Raw genomic sequence first — 17,168 nt, forward strand, 5'->3', positions numbered from 1 at the left:
TTGTTGTTTAACACTATTTTCCTCATCCTCCACTGTTCCTCCACTAATTTCTCCTTCTTTTTATCTCTTTCCGCTCCCTCTGTTTCGGGTGGTGGCGTCCCCTACAGGTATGAACGGGAAAAGCATCCTGTGTGCGATGGGCCGCCACACGCCCGAGCACTCCGGCCTGGTGAGCACAACCGGCTCGGGGGCCACCACCTCCCCGTGTTCATCCCGCTCGTCCTCACAGCGTTCAGGGACCGGGGGCCACACGTCCGGGGGCCACACGCCCGGCGGCCCCCAACGATCGCCCTGCGGCCATGTCAAGGCCTCGGAGGGCAGCAGCAATGTCCTGACCCCCAACGCTGGAGCCGCCAGGTCGCCAGTGTCCCCCAAACTATCTCCAGGTCTGTTAACAAAGAAACGCAAAGTGAAAATCTAACCTCGGGTCCAGAAGTAATGTTCTTACCGACACATTGACACAGGCTGAGGCAGATTTCTGTCTGTTCAATACTTGTGAACACAATATCTCAAAAGCACCTAAAGAAAATTTTCTTCAAAGTCGGTACAAACGTTTACTTGAACTCACAGATGAACTGATTTGATTTTGGAGGCTGAAGGTCTCCAAAATCAAATATCTCTAGATCACCTTGAGGGAATTTCTTGAGTGTATAATTTGTGTGTTGTGTGAGTATCTCTGAAGGCTTTGTGTCGTCCTCCAACAGAGAGGAGCCACTCTGAGAAGCACTTCTCTCTGCGGAGGAGCCCCTCGCCCCAGATCAGCTCGGTCGCCCTGCCGTCGCCCCAGGTGGTCTTTCTCAAGGACATCGTCTGCTACCTGTCCCTGCTGGAGAGGGGGACGCCGGAGGACAAGCTGGAGTGTGAGTGACAGGGGGCGTGGTTGGAGGGTCGGCTCCCCTCGGAGGGGAGGTGGGATGTGTGTTTACGCTCTGGCCTCTTTAGAGCAGCTCTCAGGGACATTCAGGTTGACAGCAGGAGGAATCAGGCTGTTCCATCCTCCTCCCCCGGGCCTCAGATATACTCCCGTTACACCTCCCACACCGGGCAGGTCCGTGACCCGCTTTAACCCTGAGGCGCCCAATTGACTTCTTTAGAGTCTCGGGCTATATCTGCTCCCGCTGACGAGGCTAATCTCTGCTAACTGATCCCCATGCAGTGGGACGGAAGTAGCTCGCTCCTCTGGTTTAACCCCGAGGCCGTCTGGAGGGAGGCCAAGAGCAAATGTGACAGCTCCAGAGAGCCACTTACTCTCTGACGGAATCTGAGTCATCATGGGATCTCTGTTCTCCCGTTTCCCTCTAGTCATGTTCCGGCTGTACGACACCGACGGGAACGGGGTCCTGGACAGCTCGGTGAGTGGTCGCTCTGTTTCCCGCTCTCGGCCTTTTGCCCTTTGCCCTTTGCACACATGCATCTCTAAAAGAAGAGTCTTGAAGGCAGCAGCTGTGTTGACATGAGATCATTTGTGAGGGTTGTGTTGTGTCATGTGCTGAAGGGATCACATAACAACACACAAAAGCTTTGTTACATTTTAAACTTCACTCCTCTGACCCTGAGTTTAACTGGGAGCTCGTTGTTCACGTCATGGTCAGGAGACCTTTCTCTTCTCTGACCTCCGGTGTGTTGAGAAGGTCTGAGAGCTGGTTTTCATCTTCTTCATAGTTTCTGTCTTTTCACAGGAGTTGGATCGCATCATCAATCAGATGGTGCATGTGGCCGAATATCTGGAGTGGGATTCTATGGAGCTGCGACCGGTGAGCGAACAAACACACAAACAGTCTGATGAGTAACACAGACACACACAGTCTGATGAGTAACGGAGACACACACAGACACACCTGCTCTCTGTGAAAACACTGGTTTACTTGATCTACAACTAAAGCAAAAGAAATTAGAAAGTAAAAACAATATTTCGACACATTTTATTGTTGTTACTTTTCTTTCACGATTTCAAACTTGGGCTGAGCAGATCATTTCCTTGTTTGTTTCCATGTTTGTCTATTTATAAAAGTGTGTTTATAAGCACAATACATGCATTGCACCAGCTGAAAAGCTCATTTCCATCTGCAGCCTCTTGTTTTTTCATAACTGAAAATGACAGTAAAAGCTAAAATTAAAAGAGACTTTGACTTTTTCTGTCACTTTAGATTCTGAAGGAGATGATGGAAGAAATCGACTACGACCGAGACGGGACAGTGACGCTGGAGGAGTGGATCCGAGGAGGCCTCACCACCATCCCTCTACTGGTCCTGCTGGGCATGGATACGGTACAGAGATGTGGTTGTGTGTGTGTGTGTGTGTGTGTGTGTGTGTGTGTGTGTTTTATTTTCCTGTGTATTGAAGTTGAGATTGTTTGAGTTCAGCAGGAGACGCTCACAACTCCCTAGTGCAAACAAGCTGCTTCTATCTCATTCTAATCATTCATCGTTCATCTTTAATTCTAAAACAACATCTGAGGTCTTACTTGTGGAGATTTAAAACCCACGAGGTGAAGTGAATTGATATCTTGCCTCGGCCCCTGTGAAGACGTGAGATCCATCAGGCAGCAGATCAGTTTGAGGATCTGAGCGACGCTGATAAGAAGACTGAATCAGAACATCTGGAAAACCTCAGGTCATGTGAGGTTTCCATGACCAGGGTCATGGATATCCAGTGTGCACTAGCTGGCCTGAATAGTCCCGTCCCTCAGTGGAGCTGCTGTAGATCCAATGCTGAAGGCCTCTGATAGGAAACCATCAGAACCCACAGTGCAGCTACAGGGTCCATGCTGACCTCCGGCAGCAGGATGCACCACCAGGAAGAACTCCAGCCGGGCGGAGGCAGCATGATGCCCCAGGTGGATCTGACCTGCAAACCAAGCACATGGCAGAGAACGTCCCTGTAGCCTCTTCAAGGATAATGCTTCCTGCCACGCTGCAAGTATTGCTCGGAAATGAAAAGTTTCATCTCTCGACCAAATACCACAGATCCCAGTCCGATCGATCTTCTGTTGGATCTTCTGGAAAAATAGAGAAACCACAGAGGCTGCAGCTCGTCTGTCGCCTTGTGCCTGATGCAACATCTCTATTGTCCTTCACAGTTAAAACCTACTTATCTGCATCTCTCCCCCTCATAATAAATACCTTTATATTTCCGTTTTAATAGCAGTAATATTTGCTGTATTCTCGCGGTGGAAACACTTTGACGTCGGCTGCGATTGCAAACATCTGTATTTTGCAGGTTCGTGCTTCAGTGGAGGTTCAGGTGTGTCTGTCTCTGTGTCTGTCCTCAGAACGTGCAGGAGGACGGGCAGCACGTCTGGCGTCTGAAGCACTTCAACAAGCCGGCGTACTGTAACTACTGCCACACCATGCTGCTGGGGGTCCGCAAGCAGGGCCTCTGCTGCTCCTGTGAGTCCGAGCTCGACCACCTCCTCGTCTCCATCGTCCTCTGACGTCCTCCTCCCTCCGTCTCTGTCCTCATCGTCTCTCTCTCCCTCCCTCCCTCGTTCTCTGTCCTCATCGTCTCTCTCTCCCTCCCTCCCTCCCTCGTCCTCTGCTGTTCATTAGTCTCTCTGCATCTGACTCGCGTTTAAGTGTCGGGCCTGAGTGCCTCTGAGTGGACGTTGTTTTTCAAAACGACGTCCCCACAGTCGTCATTATAAAGACATTAGCAGTCCCATTATGAGTAATTCCATTACTGATTGAATTCTGCCAGGGAGCAGTTCCCGAGGTCGGCGTCTTTGTCACCGCTGAATCAAAGAACTCCCTTATTGTCTGAAGCCATCTGTAATGTGATAACGTCTTTTATTCAATTCCAGTCTAATCTGTGTTTTTACTTCTGGTAACAAGTTTAGGATTCAAGTCAAATATAAAGCGTCAAGTTGTTTCCTGTTGTGTTTCCTGCAGTTTGCAAGTACACGGTGCACGAGCGCTGCGTCTCCAAAGACATCGCCGCCTGCATCAGCACCTACGCCAAGTCTCGCAGGAACACCAACGTAAGTACCGACCTGAACCATCTGAACCAAGTCTGTTGAACACCCCCCCACTGGCTCTAGTTCCTGTTTGACGGAGCAGCGAGGATCATGGGACGGCCGGCCAGGTCACGCGAGGTCTCTTATCTGGTTATCGTCCTCTGGATGTCAGCAGTGACGTGATCAGTAAAGTTCAGGAGGAGTTCTGCAGCTCGGGTCACATGATGCTGAGCAGAGCTTTGTGCTTTCAGTCCTTCAGAGTCTCAACCACATCCCAAACCCACAGTGACTCCTTTTGTTATATTATTATTAATGCAGCGAGTCAGTTTTAATAATCGACTGCACGTTTGAGTCCTTCATTAAAAAACAATACTAAACATTTGATATTTGCAGTCTCTCAAAATATTTGTCTCTTTGTTTTAAATCAGTTTAAATTTAAAAAATCTGTAAGTTTCTACTGTTACTCAGGAAAAACTTTTAATTTTAACTTTTTTTGGTGCCAAAACTATGAATTGTGAAAAGATCATTAATAGTAAAAAAATTTATAAAAGATTCAGTTGCAGCTTTAAACCTTGTAGTTTCGAACAAAAGGAAAATTGAAGTAACAAAGTATTTTTTATTCCTGTTAAAGCTTCACAAGGATTAAATCCTTTGAGATTGCGATAAGGAAAAGCAAGTGAACAAAGAGTAAAGAGCAGAATGAGATGAACATAATAACATGAAAATAACAAATATATAAAATTGGATTGTTCCTTTAGAGCAGAATATTGAATCTCTTGTGTTTCAGGCTATGCAGCACGTGTGGATGGAGGGAAACTCTCCCACAAAGTGCGACCGCTGTCACAGGAGCATCAAGTGTTACCAGGGCCTGACGGGCCTGCACTGTGTCTGGTGTCAGATCACTGTGAGTCGCAGATTCACTGTTCACACGCTCATCTGCACACACACACACACACACACACACACACACACACACACACACACACACACACACACACACACACACAAGCTTTATATAAAGTATGTTTAAAGCCATGATATGAAAATCAATTAAGAAAGATGAGCCTAGAACGACTGGATTTTGTATTACGCTCAGTTGTCAGTTTATGAGACGAACACAGCTCCACATCAAACAGTCCAGATATTAATCCTCTTTTCATTAAATATCATTATGTTCAGACAATGCCCAGTGGAAACGTTTTTACTGCTTATAACTGTTCTTTTCTCTCTACTCTGCCTCTTGGAAGTTTCTTTGGAGTTTAATTTGTTCTCTGAGACAGATTTCAGATGTTGTGTCGGCTCATGTGTGGGACGATGACATTTCCTATTTCCAGAATCTCAATATTTGAGACATTTGTGCATTGAGACGGAAACAGAGACTTTTTAAGGATCAGACCGAGACAAGAGGAGAGGCGGTCTCTCACCAGCAAAATTTAACCAGCTAATAAAACCTAAATCTCACGTGATCTTAATTTGAATTCAGTTGTTTCTCAGCAATAAAAGGCAAAACTAAGATGAGATCTTATTGTGAATTTTCTTTTCAGTTTCCATTTATTTGTCCACCACATTATTATTATTATGAAGGAAACAGTATCACCTCTCTAAGTGCAGGAGAACTGAACATTCATTAGAATTCTGTTGTTTTACTTTAACTTGGTGTTCCTAATAAACTGCAAACTGAGTGTACTGCACATTCCCTGGAGACTAACTCATTCATGCTTATTTACTTTCGAAAAACATATGAACTTCAAATTAATCAAAATGAAACGCTCCTATATAAACATGAACATCCTTAAATCCCTTTTCTTTACAGGGATCAGTCTCACACACCTTCACACGTGATAATGTGCTGTTCTTCTTTACGTCCACTAGATGTCACCACCGACTCGCAGCTTGCAGTCACGTTGCTGTTGAAGCAGCCTCACACACTTTCTGCTTTATTCTCACCTCAGTGTAAAACACACAAACTAACAGATAACCTCACTGATCCCATGAGTCAGTGTGAGCCTCCTGTCCGGAGAAAGAGCTCCTGAAGTGAGACGCTCCGTCCTGGTGGCGTCTCCTCCTCTCCTCAGTCCCACAGATGGATGACACCCACAAGCTCTTCTGTCTTCTGCCTCTCTGCAGCTCCACAATAAGTGTGCGTCTAATGTGAAGCCCGAGTGTGATGGAGGAGCCCTGAGGGACCACACCCTGCTGCCCTCCTACATCTGCCCGGTCGTCCTGGTGAGAACGCTCCTCCGCTCGGGCGGCACGAGTCGAGTGTAGAACGTCTCAGACCTGCGCCAAGGCCCAACAGTCCCTTTATGAAACCACATTTTAATTCAATATATCCAGATTTTGATTTGGATCTGCACCACATGACTCGTTTACACATCAGTCCCTGGAACGTCCCTGATCCACGAATTATTCCATTACACATCCTCCCACCAAGGGTCATGATAACCTCCACGTTAGATGTAAATATTCATGTAATCATCATTTGAAATATACACATACCAGTTTATTAGGTACACCTAAATACACCCAGCACACCGGTCCTGTTCTCATGCAGGTTATCAGGAAACGTGTTTATTCAGTTATTTGATCATTGTGGGGCCCATGCATGATAACATGCCTTACAAGGGCTGAACAATTTGGCAAAAATTATATTAATCATGATAAATGTCACTTTATTGTTTCTGTTCAAAGGCAGATTTTTTTGCCTAGAGTTAAGGTTGTGGTTTTTAAACTCTTCGTTATGAGCAGAGAATGATAAACAGCAAAACATCTCATGAATCAAATATTCAATATTCATCAGGAAACTTTTATAATGTGAAGAATAATATCCAGCATTCAGTTAGTGGGACGACACAGTCAGAGCAGGAACATGGAGCCCACCAGAAGTTATAAAGTGTGGCTGCAGGGGGCGCTGCTGCTCAGTAAAAGTTCCATAGTGCTCCTTTAAAGGATGGAGTGTGATTACATCCTGTTGTTTGTGAGCAGCACAGTTTCTGGCTCTTTTCAATTTTATTTGTTTGGCACCAACTCCCAGCCTCATTCCCTCACTGTGTGTGTTGTTCATGTCCACACCTCACAATGTGTGTAATGTTAAAAACAATCAGTCCTCCTCCTGTCTCAGGACCGTCACTCTGTGGTGAAGCGTGGCGAGGGGGAGTCTCCGCCCAGCACCAGCCCCGACGACACCAACCAGACGTTCAAATTCTCCCCCGGCGACGGACAACCGCTGCAGGTACAGACCCGTCCGTCCCCCGGCTGAGGCCCGCCCTCCTTCCTGTCTCCTGACTCTGTCGTTCCTTGTCTCCAGGTCACTCCTCTCCCAGGTACTCACCCGCTCCTCGTCCTCGTCAACCCCAAGAGCGGAGGGCGGCAGGGGGAGCGGTAAGTTCCTCCGGAGGTCGGCTCCAGTCATTTGACCCTCGATTCAAACCTGACATTTTAGAGGTTAAGAGTAAATAAGAAAGATTTCCTAGCTGCTTTCAGACATTTACTGAAATCTGCAGTTCCTCCGAATCATCTCCGTACACATGGTCACGTGACCTCTGCAGCAGAGTTAATACATCACTTCCTGTCTCGGTCTGCTGCCCCCAGCTGCTGCCCCCGGCTGCTCCACCGCTCAGCTGAACAATGAGGAGGATTTAATCCTGAAGACATTTTAGTTGTCAATTCAAATAATTCCATTTAATATTTTCTTTAATACTTTGTTTTCGCCTTCCCACAACACATGTTAGTGATTTGATGAGCATTTCACTAAGTCCAGTTTTTTTTTCAACGTCCAAAGTTTCCTTTTTTCCATTTATTATTAAATTATTCTTAAATTAACATAAAATAACAGTTTCTTTATCATTTAATCACTTTTCATTTAAAACTTGCTCTTTAAATTGAGTTTTGTGTGAAGTGTTGCTCCATTAAAAACGACTGAGCACTGATATATCTTACATTTGGGGGATTTGGGAGAATTCTGGACTCTTTCCTGATTCCCTCTTACTTTCATGTGAAGAGCCTTAAAGATTATTATACATCAGGAACAATATGTTTCTCCTGCCGGTCTGAGGAAGTGAAGTACAGGATCATAAGAGCTGTTTTAGATCTGCACTGAAGTCCTGATATGCACAGATATAAATATGAAACCACATTAGTATTACTCATGGACATTTTGAACACTTTTCAAACACAGAGGAACTGCTGCAGCTCCCTGACGGCTGTAATGAGCAGTGATTAAATAAATGTCATATCTTCATCACATCACTTCCCTCCACCTTCCTCACCGACCAATCACATCCTGTCGCAGCGCCCCATCCTCCAGCATCTCCATAGCAACATGCTTTTTGTTAACATTAGAAAGGAATTATCGTTTATTAATAGACGTTGCAAGATCAAAAAAAAACATTTTGTAGAGGAAATCAGAGGCTTTTGTGTTTCTATTTGCGTTTGCATGAAAACTGTGTTTGATCCGATCAGTGCAGGAACGTATCAGAAGTTCTGTAGAATCCAGAAACTCAAACGTTTCAGTGTCACAGTGGATTAGATCTTTAATCCTTTTTGTTTCTCGTCCTAATGAAACACACTGACTGGTCTCCTGTCAGGTTTCACATTCACTGCCTGATCTGTGAATGAGAGCAGTAGAGAGAGAGAGCGTGGAAACCAAAACTCTTCACTGCTCGTTCTGTCTTTCTGTTCAAGGCTGTTGCTCCTGAACGAGTCCTCTGCAGAGCGGATGATTTAAGAAGCGTGTTCACATCGTTCAGACGTCACGTCACTGCAGCTTTATGACGTTTACACCGACATGATTGACGGCAGCGGTGTTGTTTAACTCTAGATGTCTTGAACTTGAACTTTAAACAGTTGTTAAACATTGTTTGGCTGCACAACTTGTTCAAGTTAGTCTGGGAATGTGTGTTCGAGTCCCGGACCACCTCTGTATCCGGTCTGAGTGACCACATCTCAGGAGACACAGGAGCTTGGAGCTGTTTCACTGAGCTTTAGAGACCAGAGCAGTGCAAATCTGAAAGTGTCATGAAGTCAAGAACCTGTTAAATTCAGGAATTGTTATAATGACGCCAGTGACGGTCAGAGAGTTTTCACATCTTGTACGTTGGTCCTTTCCAGTCATGAACACGATATCTGAGGAACACCATGAAAGACTCCCTTCAAATTGTAACCAGTTGTCATTTGGACACAAAGATGAACTGATCAGATTTCATTGGCTGAAGTAAATGACGATCTTGTGAACATCATATTCGAGTCTGTATAAAACTGTATTTAGCCTGGAATTAGATCTAGTTCATAATGTGCCCATTGTGGGACTCAGAGGAAAAGTTCAACCCGTTCACCTTGTGTCTGGAGGACGAGCAGGACAGAGCAGCTGAGGGAGACGTCAGCAGCAGGAGCAGAAAAAACAGATAAAGTAAACACAAAGAAAAGGTGGAGGCGCTGAGGTGGAGCGAGACACGATGAGGGAACAGGTGGACGTGCAGAGAGACCCGTGATTGGACGGCTCAGGTTACTGCCGGGGCAGTGAGTGATGGCCGAGCAGGTGGAGAGTGAATCACTGAATGAATGAATCCAAATAAAATCAGTACATGAAATGAAATATATTTGCTGCAATGAACACATTCATTAGTTTTTACAGAAAAACATTCAAAGATATATTAATTTGACACAAGGATCTGAAACCTGTAGAATTTGAAATATGGTCAAAGCTAAATTAAATAAAACTTTCTAAAATGATTTAAAAAGTGAGAAATAGGGTTTTCTGATTTTAATCATATGCTTTTCTTCATTTGGAAAGGACTAAATAAATAAAAATGTTTCATTATTATTATTATTAGCAAATTGTTTATTCTGGTCCCTGTATTTCATGTGATTCCTCCTCTGGTTCTTCTCTCAGGGTGCTGAGGAAGTTCAGGTACCTGCTGAACCCCCGGCAGGTTTACAGTCTGGAGCGAGAGGGGCCGATGGTCGGGTGAGTCGCTGATTCATCCTCTCACTGTGTTTATTAAAGAGATCAGTGAACTCCCAGGACACTTCTTACTCAAAGCGCTAGAAAGGTGATTTACAAGAGTTTTAGTGGAAGACCCAAATTTATTTTTTACTTACTTAAACAAATGTATGGGCTGTAAGGCTCATTAGTGAACTAATTTCTTCATTAAAGATTCATCATGTTGTGTTTGGGCTTTAGAGATACAGGCCTGCAGCAGCCGGTTAAGAACTCCACACACAGCATCTTTTAAAGGATAAATCACTGATATACAGAGCCAGACACACTGAGCTAAAGCTCTAATTTACTAATAGGTGATTAATACCACAGGAGGGAGGATATTCCTGTTATAGTTCAGTCGGGGAGCAGAGCTGTTAAACCACCTCTCTGTCCTCCATGTCACACTGACCTGCTGCGGAGGTCGAGGAAGGGGATTGAGAACACTGCGTTACTGCTGTGGTTTGTGTCTGACCTCCTGACACACACACACACACACACACACACACACAGACACACACAGATACACTCTTGTACGTCAGAGCTCGCACTCTGTAATGAATGCTGTAACACCTTCTTACCATTCACAGAAGAAGGTAAAAAATAAAAAGCCCCACACAGCACAATTGCTGCAAATGCTTTACCTTGAAGGTGACGCTCTCCCCTCGCCATCCTTTCACCTCCATTTGTGTAAATCAGTCTCTCTCTCTCTCTCTCTCTCTCTCTCTCCATCCCTCTCTCTGCCCACCAGAGCCCACATAGGAGAAGCGACCCGATGACACACTCAGGTCTTAGGGGAGAAATCTGCAGATGATACACTTGATGCTTTAAACCATCGTCTGTAAACTTTAATATCCAGATTCCCTCGTGTTGTTCGCTGAAAGTCGGGTCAAGAACACTCAAGCGTTTTGTTTTTTTTTCGCCTCCGTTCATCTGTAGTTTTGTGGTCGCTGCGTTTCTCTTTCCATTCATGCTTTTCCCTTTCTCTTGAACCTGTGTCGTGACGGTAATCATGTAATTATTAATAAAGACGCTGCTTTGTCGTGCTCTTCAAGTGCTCACGCTCTTTTATTCCGATAACAAGAGTCTGAGAGCTGCGGCGTCTTTTATTCCCGCCCCGAATGAGGTGATGTAACCGTGTCATAGCACAAGTGATGGTAAACACCGAGGCCCTTGGTCTCTCGTTAACTCAGCTCCACTCGATGCTACCAGGGGCTCCCTAACAACGGGCTCAGCTGGGCTCTGAGGTGAGAGCTGGTTTACTCTGGAGAAATTTGTTTAGGGCAATTAGCTCGATGTGCTTCCAGGCGTGGTTTCAGATCTTCCATTAATGTAAAACCGGCGTTTGTTTCTCCGACGCTGTCACACAATGATTTCCATTAGAGACACAGGAGCTAAAACCAAGTGTTTGAGACAGAGGCTGAAAAGAGGAGCTACTGCGATGGACAGTTTTCTGAATATTAGAGAATTAAACTAATTAAAATGATCAACCTGAAGCAGAATCTCTCTCCTTTCACCATATAACAAGTAATGAATAAACTGAATGCACCTCCGCACACACCTGCAACACAGCGTACCTCTGGGCTTCATAACCTTTTTTAAAACGTGGTCTGCAGGCCGTCCCTGTGCAGGACCAGGTGGCGGCTGTGAAAGGGGCTGGTGGCCCGTGTGCAGCTGTCTCGTGACGGGGGACAGATGAAAGCTTCTGTCGACACCTTTGTCCCAACGCAGATTAAACGTCTCTTTGAAGGGCGCGCACTCTGTGACCACTCTGTGACTGTGGAGAGGAGGCACATTGATTTAACACTCTCTCTATTCCCCTCTGTGTCTTTCTGCCATTTTTCCATTAAATAATTCAGACATTAGAAAATCTCTATGGTCACCGTGATGGGTAAATATTCATCCTACACGTTGACACTGTAAAAAAAACACCGGGATCTTCTTTTCTTTCAGGCTGAACTTTTTCCACGATGTCCCTGATTTCCGGGTGCTGGCCTGTGGAGGGGACGGCACCGTGGGCTGGATCCTCGACTGCATAGGTGCGCTTCTATTTATTAATCTTTAATAAACATGTCATCTGTCAGGGAGTCAAGGTCAAGACGAGCAGCGGTTAAAGTAAAAACGTCTAAGCTTTAATCACAAGAAGGGACAAATAACACAAAAACATACTTCAACACAACAAACCGATTAAAAACTGAATCACATGTTAAAGCAACGACGCATTAAACCTGATTTTCTTACATAGTTTATTTCCACGTCGATGCCATTGGACATTTCTTTTTATAGGATCTCTCCAGTTTGTTACGACTTGGATCACTTTATTCTCTTTATGGCCCCCCCAACATCTTTGCTGTAGTGAAACTGCATAGACCTGTGCCATCTATAAAAATAAAGTCTGTCGGGGCAACAAATAGCAACAGTCAGCAGATCGGACGAGTTGTAAACAAAAGCCTGGGTCAGCCAAACTTTATTTGCAGGAGAAATAAAAGTGATGAGGTGTAATTATGCACACATCACATTTACTGTGGTGCTGCTTCTGAAAAACAGCATCAATGAAAACGACTCTAAGCCATAATGTTATGAATGGTTTATGAATGAATGACTCTGGTGAATGAAGCATTAGAAATCACAGATAGAATTTACAATTCTATTTTAAACAGTTTGAAGAACAAATTCCCGGCTTCAGTTGGACATAACAAACTCGTTATTATCAGATATAACCACAAAACAGTTTAACTCTCTTAATTGAGTTGTCTGGAAATCAGTAATTTACTTTGATGAACTTCACAATCTGGTCTGATCGTCTTAGTTGTGTCACCTTTTCACCAAACATTCATTATTAATATTATAAGGTCGAAACAACAAAAGAATGATTTGTGCTAAACTCTGTCTTTTCCTTGAGTTCACCCATCGTCGTCTCAAGGTCTGTTCAACCAGGCTCATACAACCTCGACCTGTTTGTGTTGCAGACAAAGCCAACTTCGCCAGGCACCCCCCGGTGGCCATCCTCCCTCTGGGCACCGGCAACGACCTGGCTCGCTGCCTACGCTGGGGAGGAGGTGAGACACTCTATCATCTGTGTGTGTTTTGTGTAACCTTCCAAGCTATGACCACACATGCATACATTAAATTAGTTTTTGTGACAAGCTGTTGGCTGTTTTTTAAGGACGTGTACAGTTGTGTGTCATCTGCGTAGAAATGTGGTGAGATGTTATGAGTTATGTGTTCAAAAGGTAACATGTACATGGTGAACAAAACGGGTCCCAGGATTGATCCTTGTGGTTTCCCATGAAGTAGATTTACCAAACTCAACCTGTGCAGACAAATATAGTTTATTTGTATCCATAAATACATATGACATTATACATATTCTCAATTTTGTTGGAAGTTTACCTCGACACAAATTGTGTCAGGTTGAAGATTAGAGAAAGGTGCATAAACCAAAGCACAAAACATCTTAAATATTTGATGCGCTCAGTTTTGGGCTGCACATTTCTGGCAGTTTAAATATAAAATCGCTGTTAAAAGCTGATATGGAAATATGGAGCTGCCTGAGAGTAATATTAGATCCATTTTTCTCACCTCAAAAGGAAGTCAAAGAGGAAATCATGACGTCAGTGTGTTGAAGAAAGACCTCGAGGGTGAACCACAATCATTTATGGATTTCTCGTTTCCCTCTTGTGCTTCAGGGACATGTTAGATTATCTCCTCTCGACTCATTAAAGAGAAAAACAAACACGTGTGAAATGCGATGAGACTTCACGTCGGTCTCAACTCTGCTCGTGTTCATTCCGGGGCTTAAAGAGCGAGTGTAGTTTCAGTCTCTGAAGAACATTCGGATGCAAAACGCCGGAATGTGTGTGTGTATCAGGGAAATGAAAAGATGGGAAGAGGAATGTGGGAGCTCTTGTGTCAAATTAAAAACTGTTAATATGCAAAGCGCTTGTGCTGTAAATCCTCTGCCAGCCATTGATTTGTTGTAGTACTTTGGGCAAATGATCAGAACGGCTGTGACTGCTTGATTGTTGCTGCCGGAGCGGCGCAGCAGGACACTTCACCAGGAGCATGAATGACATTCTGTCAATAAACCACACACATCCACGAGCTCTGGGACTTTAGTTGAATAGATCACGTTTCCCGAAAGTAAAACCTGGGGGGGAAGGAGCTGGAGTCTCTGCAGCTATTTACCTTAACGAATATTCACTTTGTCAGAAGGTGCAAGTGAGACGGATCTGAACGATGTGACCGTTGTTGCTCGAGGGAGGAAGACATCGGTCGGTTTGTTGGTCCAACACTTCAGACTCAAGTTGAGCTGCAACTACCAAGTATTTTTGATCTGTCCATAAGTCTTCTATCAACTGGAAAAAAGCTCATCATAATATTCCTCTTTCCAAACAACATATCCAGTTTACAACTTTTGATCAGGTATTGGTTGAATATTCAGCTCTAACACAAAATCTCTTGGTTAAAAACACTTTAATGTCTGAAATTTAGGTTTTACTCAAACCTCACAAGATTTGACCAACTCGAGAATAAACCCTTGTTTTAGTTCGGCTGAAGATAACGATTATTGGATCATTATCAATTGTCTATCAGTTATTGGTTTTGTATATGAACTGTCAGAAATTGGTAAAGAAAAGACATTTTTCTTGTTTTATTCAGTTCATGATCACAATGATAGTAAATGTTATGACCCTCACATTTAAGAACCCACTACTGTGAATGGCACCACACTGGAAGGCAGGGTGTTGTCATAAAGAGAAGGTCGATACGAGAGAGTTTAACTATGGAAGTGATGATGCACATGCTCGGTATTTCCAGGAAGACGTTTAATTTAATTTACTTGTATATTTAGTTTAAGAACAGAGCAGGAGTAGAAGTGTGTTGTGGTGACTTCTGTGGGATGTGGAAGTATTCCCTGTCACATGTGGTCGATTTGAACGTGCTTCACACCCGACGCTGCCAGTGAGCTCGACCTCATTAATGCCTCGTGCCCTCGTGACACCCTTTGAACACACAGTACTTCCACCACTGATCGGTATGAAGACGGCTCCCGGGGGTTGTGAGGACTGGGCTGTATCCTGGGTTCAGGGAAGGAGGGGGGGCGGCCTGTGGTAAATTAGAAATCGCCTCATTCCTGAGCTTCTTTTTAACTTTATACCAGAGAGTTGATTCTCTCTGTGCATGTTCACCCTGGACGTGAAGGTTGCGGCCGCGTGGGATTGTTCAACATCTCATTTCAGAAACCTGGACGTTAATCTGCGGCTCCGACGGCCTCCACTCTCCTCTGAAGGTTTCCCAGATGATTTAGAAACATGGCCGAAGGGTTCTGCTCCCTCTCAGAGCTTTAGAGAGGCTGGACGCTGTCGCTGGGCAGGAAGTCTTGGCTTTAGTCTCAGTCCATAAAAAAAAAAGTGCTGGACGGGTTTGAGGTCAGGAGAAAGGTGAGGACTGAGATGTACTTTGTTGAAAAAGTTGAATTCGTTTTCTCTGAAGGTTACGAAGGCGGCAGTTTGCTGAAGTTCCTGCGGGACATCGAACACAGCACGGACATGGTGCTGGACCGCTGGACCATCGATATCGTCCCCGATGACAAGGAGGAGAAGGGAGACCCCGTCCCCTACAGCATCGTCAACAACTACTTCTCCATCGGCGTGGTAAGGAAACCTAAAGTTTATCATTGCTGCAGCTCCTCTTTTCAGCCTCTGTCTCAATCAGTTGGTTTTAGCTCCTGTCTCTTTAAGACCCCCCTCCTGATATGATTGGTCAGCTGGACGCTCTGCTGTGATTGGCCGACCACTTCCACAAATGTCGGCCCTCCGCTCTTGCGTTACGATTAGGGATAGGCATAATTAATCGATGATCGAATAATTGATCATTAAGAATTTCGTCGAGGACATTATTTTTTCATTTAGGAAAACTATTGCATGTTCGCTATGTGTAGCGAGGATGTTAGCAGCTGTAGCAAGCAGCCCGGTGCTAGCCTCCGCTCCGCTGCTCGGCTTCATGTCCGCACACGGACCGTCAGTCCACGTGGACGGGAACCCGGACAGACCCGGGTCTGGGTGAGGGGTTCCGGGAGTGAGGGCGTGACAACAACCGGACTGAGAGGTCGAGAACCGTCAAATCGAGCTAGCTGTCAGCGACTAGCTGCTGCGCGCTCATCGGGGCTAAAGAGTACAGCAGCGCATATTTTCACGTGTAACCATTGAACTGATCCTGTTTAACTGCTACAAGAGTTCATCTTGTAATAAAGACGCTGTGTTTTTTCTATTTTCAGTGCATTTTTATATAGCCTATAAATAGTGAATTTTAATTCAAAAATATTAATGATTAATCGATCGTTTATTCTCCTGACGATCGATTAAGACCATTTAATCGAATGCCCATCCCTAGATACGATTCTCGGAATTGTCTGCTAGACCCCTGATGAGATGTTTCAGGAACTTATTTGATCACTTTTGGACTTGGACAGAACTTCTCCATCTGCATAAATCTTATATAACGCACCAGAGGAAAGAAAACATCATACGTCACCATAAGCCTCGCCTCAAATTACACACTGGACCCACTAACCAGTGTGTACACACAGAGAACATCACAGTGGAGCCTGTGGTTGTTTAAAACAGTTTATTTATGTGTGAGACGCTGGGATTGAGACGTGAGAAAGACGCTCTGCTCTTTGTGGACGAAAGCAATTAAGGGATTCATCAGTGGCTTCCTGCTCCTCTCGGGAAACTCTTCGTTTTAATTGGAGGAAAGAAACAAGCTGCCAGGCTCCAGTTGCTTAGCAACCGCTTCTTTTTTACCCGTGATGGAGACACTGGTCCAACGTCTCAGGGACGTTTGTCTCAGGGACGTTTCACTCAGGGACGTTTTACACCGAGTTGACAAACAAGTCGCCGCAGTGCTGACTCTGTGGTTGTGTTGCCTCAGTGTTTCTTCTTGGCAGCCGAGCAGAGTTTGTGTGTTTGTCCTCCACCTACACACAAACCGCTCTGAGCAGCGAGCAAACACAGTCGTCCCAGCCCGGAGTTACAGGCACACTGGATATTTCACTGGAAACCAGACTGGTAGCCTTGGTGCTTCGCCAAACTTTGAGCTGAGTCATCACCATAACAGCTAAAGTCGGAGCCATCTGCTGCCCCCCCGAACATTGAAGCGTGATTAAGCTGATAAATAGAAATAACAGCCAAACGTGTTTAATATACAGCTCGTGTGACTCTGAATAAACAATGG

General features: G+C 44.8%; 1 protein-coding gene across 1 annotated transcript in view; it reads left to right on the top strand.

Moving 5' to 3' along the window:
* LOC133967681 (diacylglycerol kinase beta) overlaps positions 1–17,168 on the top strand; it is a 66,574-nt gene that overhangs the window by 21,488 nt on the left and 27,918 nt on the right. Inside the window, exons 6-20 of the mRNA XM_062403281.1 lie at positions 108–386; positions 705–860; positions 1,303–1,352; positions 1,680–1,754; positions 2,148–2,267; positions 3,272–3,389; positions 3,888–3,976; positions 4,740–4,856; positions 6,080–6,178; positions 7,074–7,184; positions 7,260–7,333; positions 9,843–9,917; positions 11,883–11,968; positions 12,899–12,988; positions 15,426–15,586. Coding sequence (XP_062259265.1) covers positions 108–386; positions 705–860; positions 1,303–1,352; positions 1,680–1,754; positions 2,148–2,267; positions 3,272–3,389; positions 3,888–3,976; positions 4,740–4,856; positions 6,080–6,178; positions 7,074–7,184; positions 7,260–7,333; positions 9,843–9,917; positions 11,883–11,968; positions 12,899–12,988; positions 15,426–15,586 — 1,700 coding nt within the window. The remainder of the gene's footprint in view (positions 1–107; positions 387–704; positions 861–1,302; positions 1,353–1,679; positions 1,755–2,147; positions 2,268–3,271; positions 3,390–3,887; positions 3,977–4,739; positions 4,857–6,079; positions 6,179–7,073; positions 7,185–7,259; positions 7,334–9,842; positions 9,918–11,882; positions 11,969–12,898; positions 12,989–15,425; positions 15,587–17,168) is intronic.

Source organism: Platichthys flesus, chromosome 13 (assembly GCF_949316205.1).
Source record: "Platichthys flesus chromosome 13, fPlaFle2.1, whole genome shotgun sequence".
Taxonomy (NCBI): Eukaryota; Metazoa; Chordata; class Actinopteri; order Pleuronectiformes; family Pleuronectidae; genus Platichthys; species Platichthys flesus.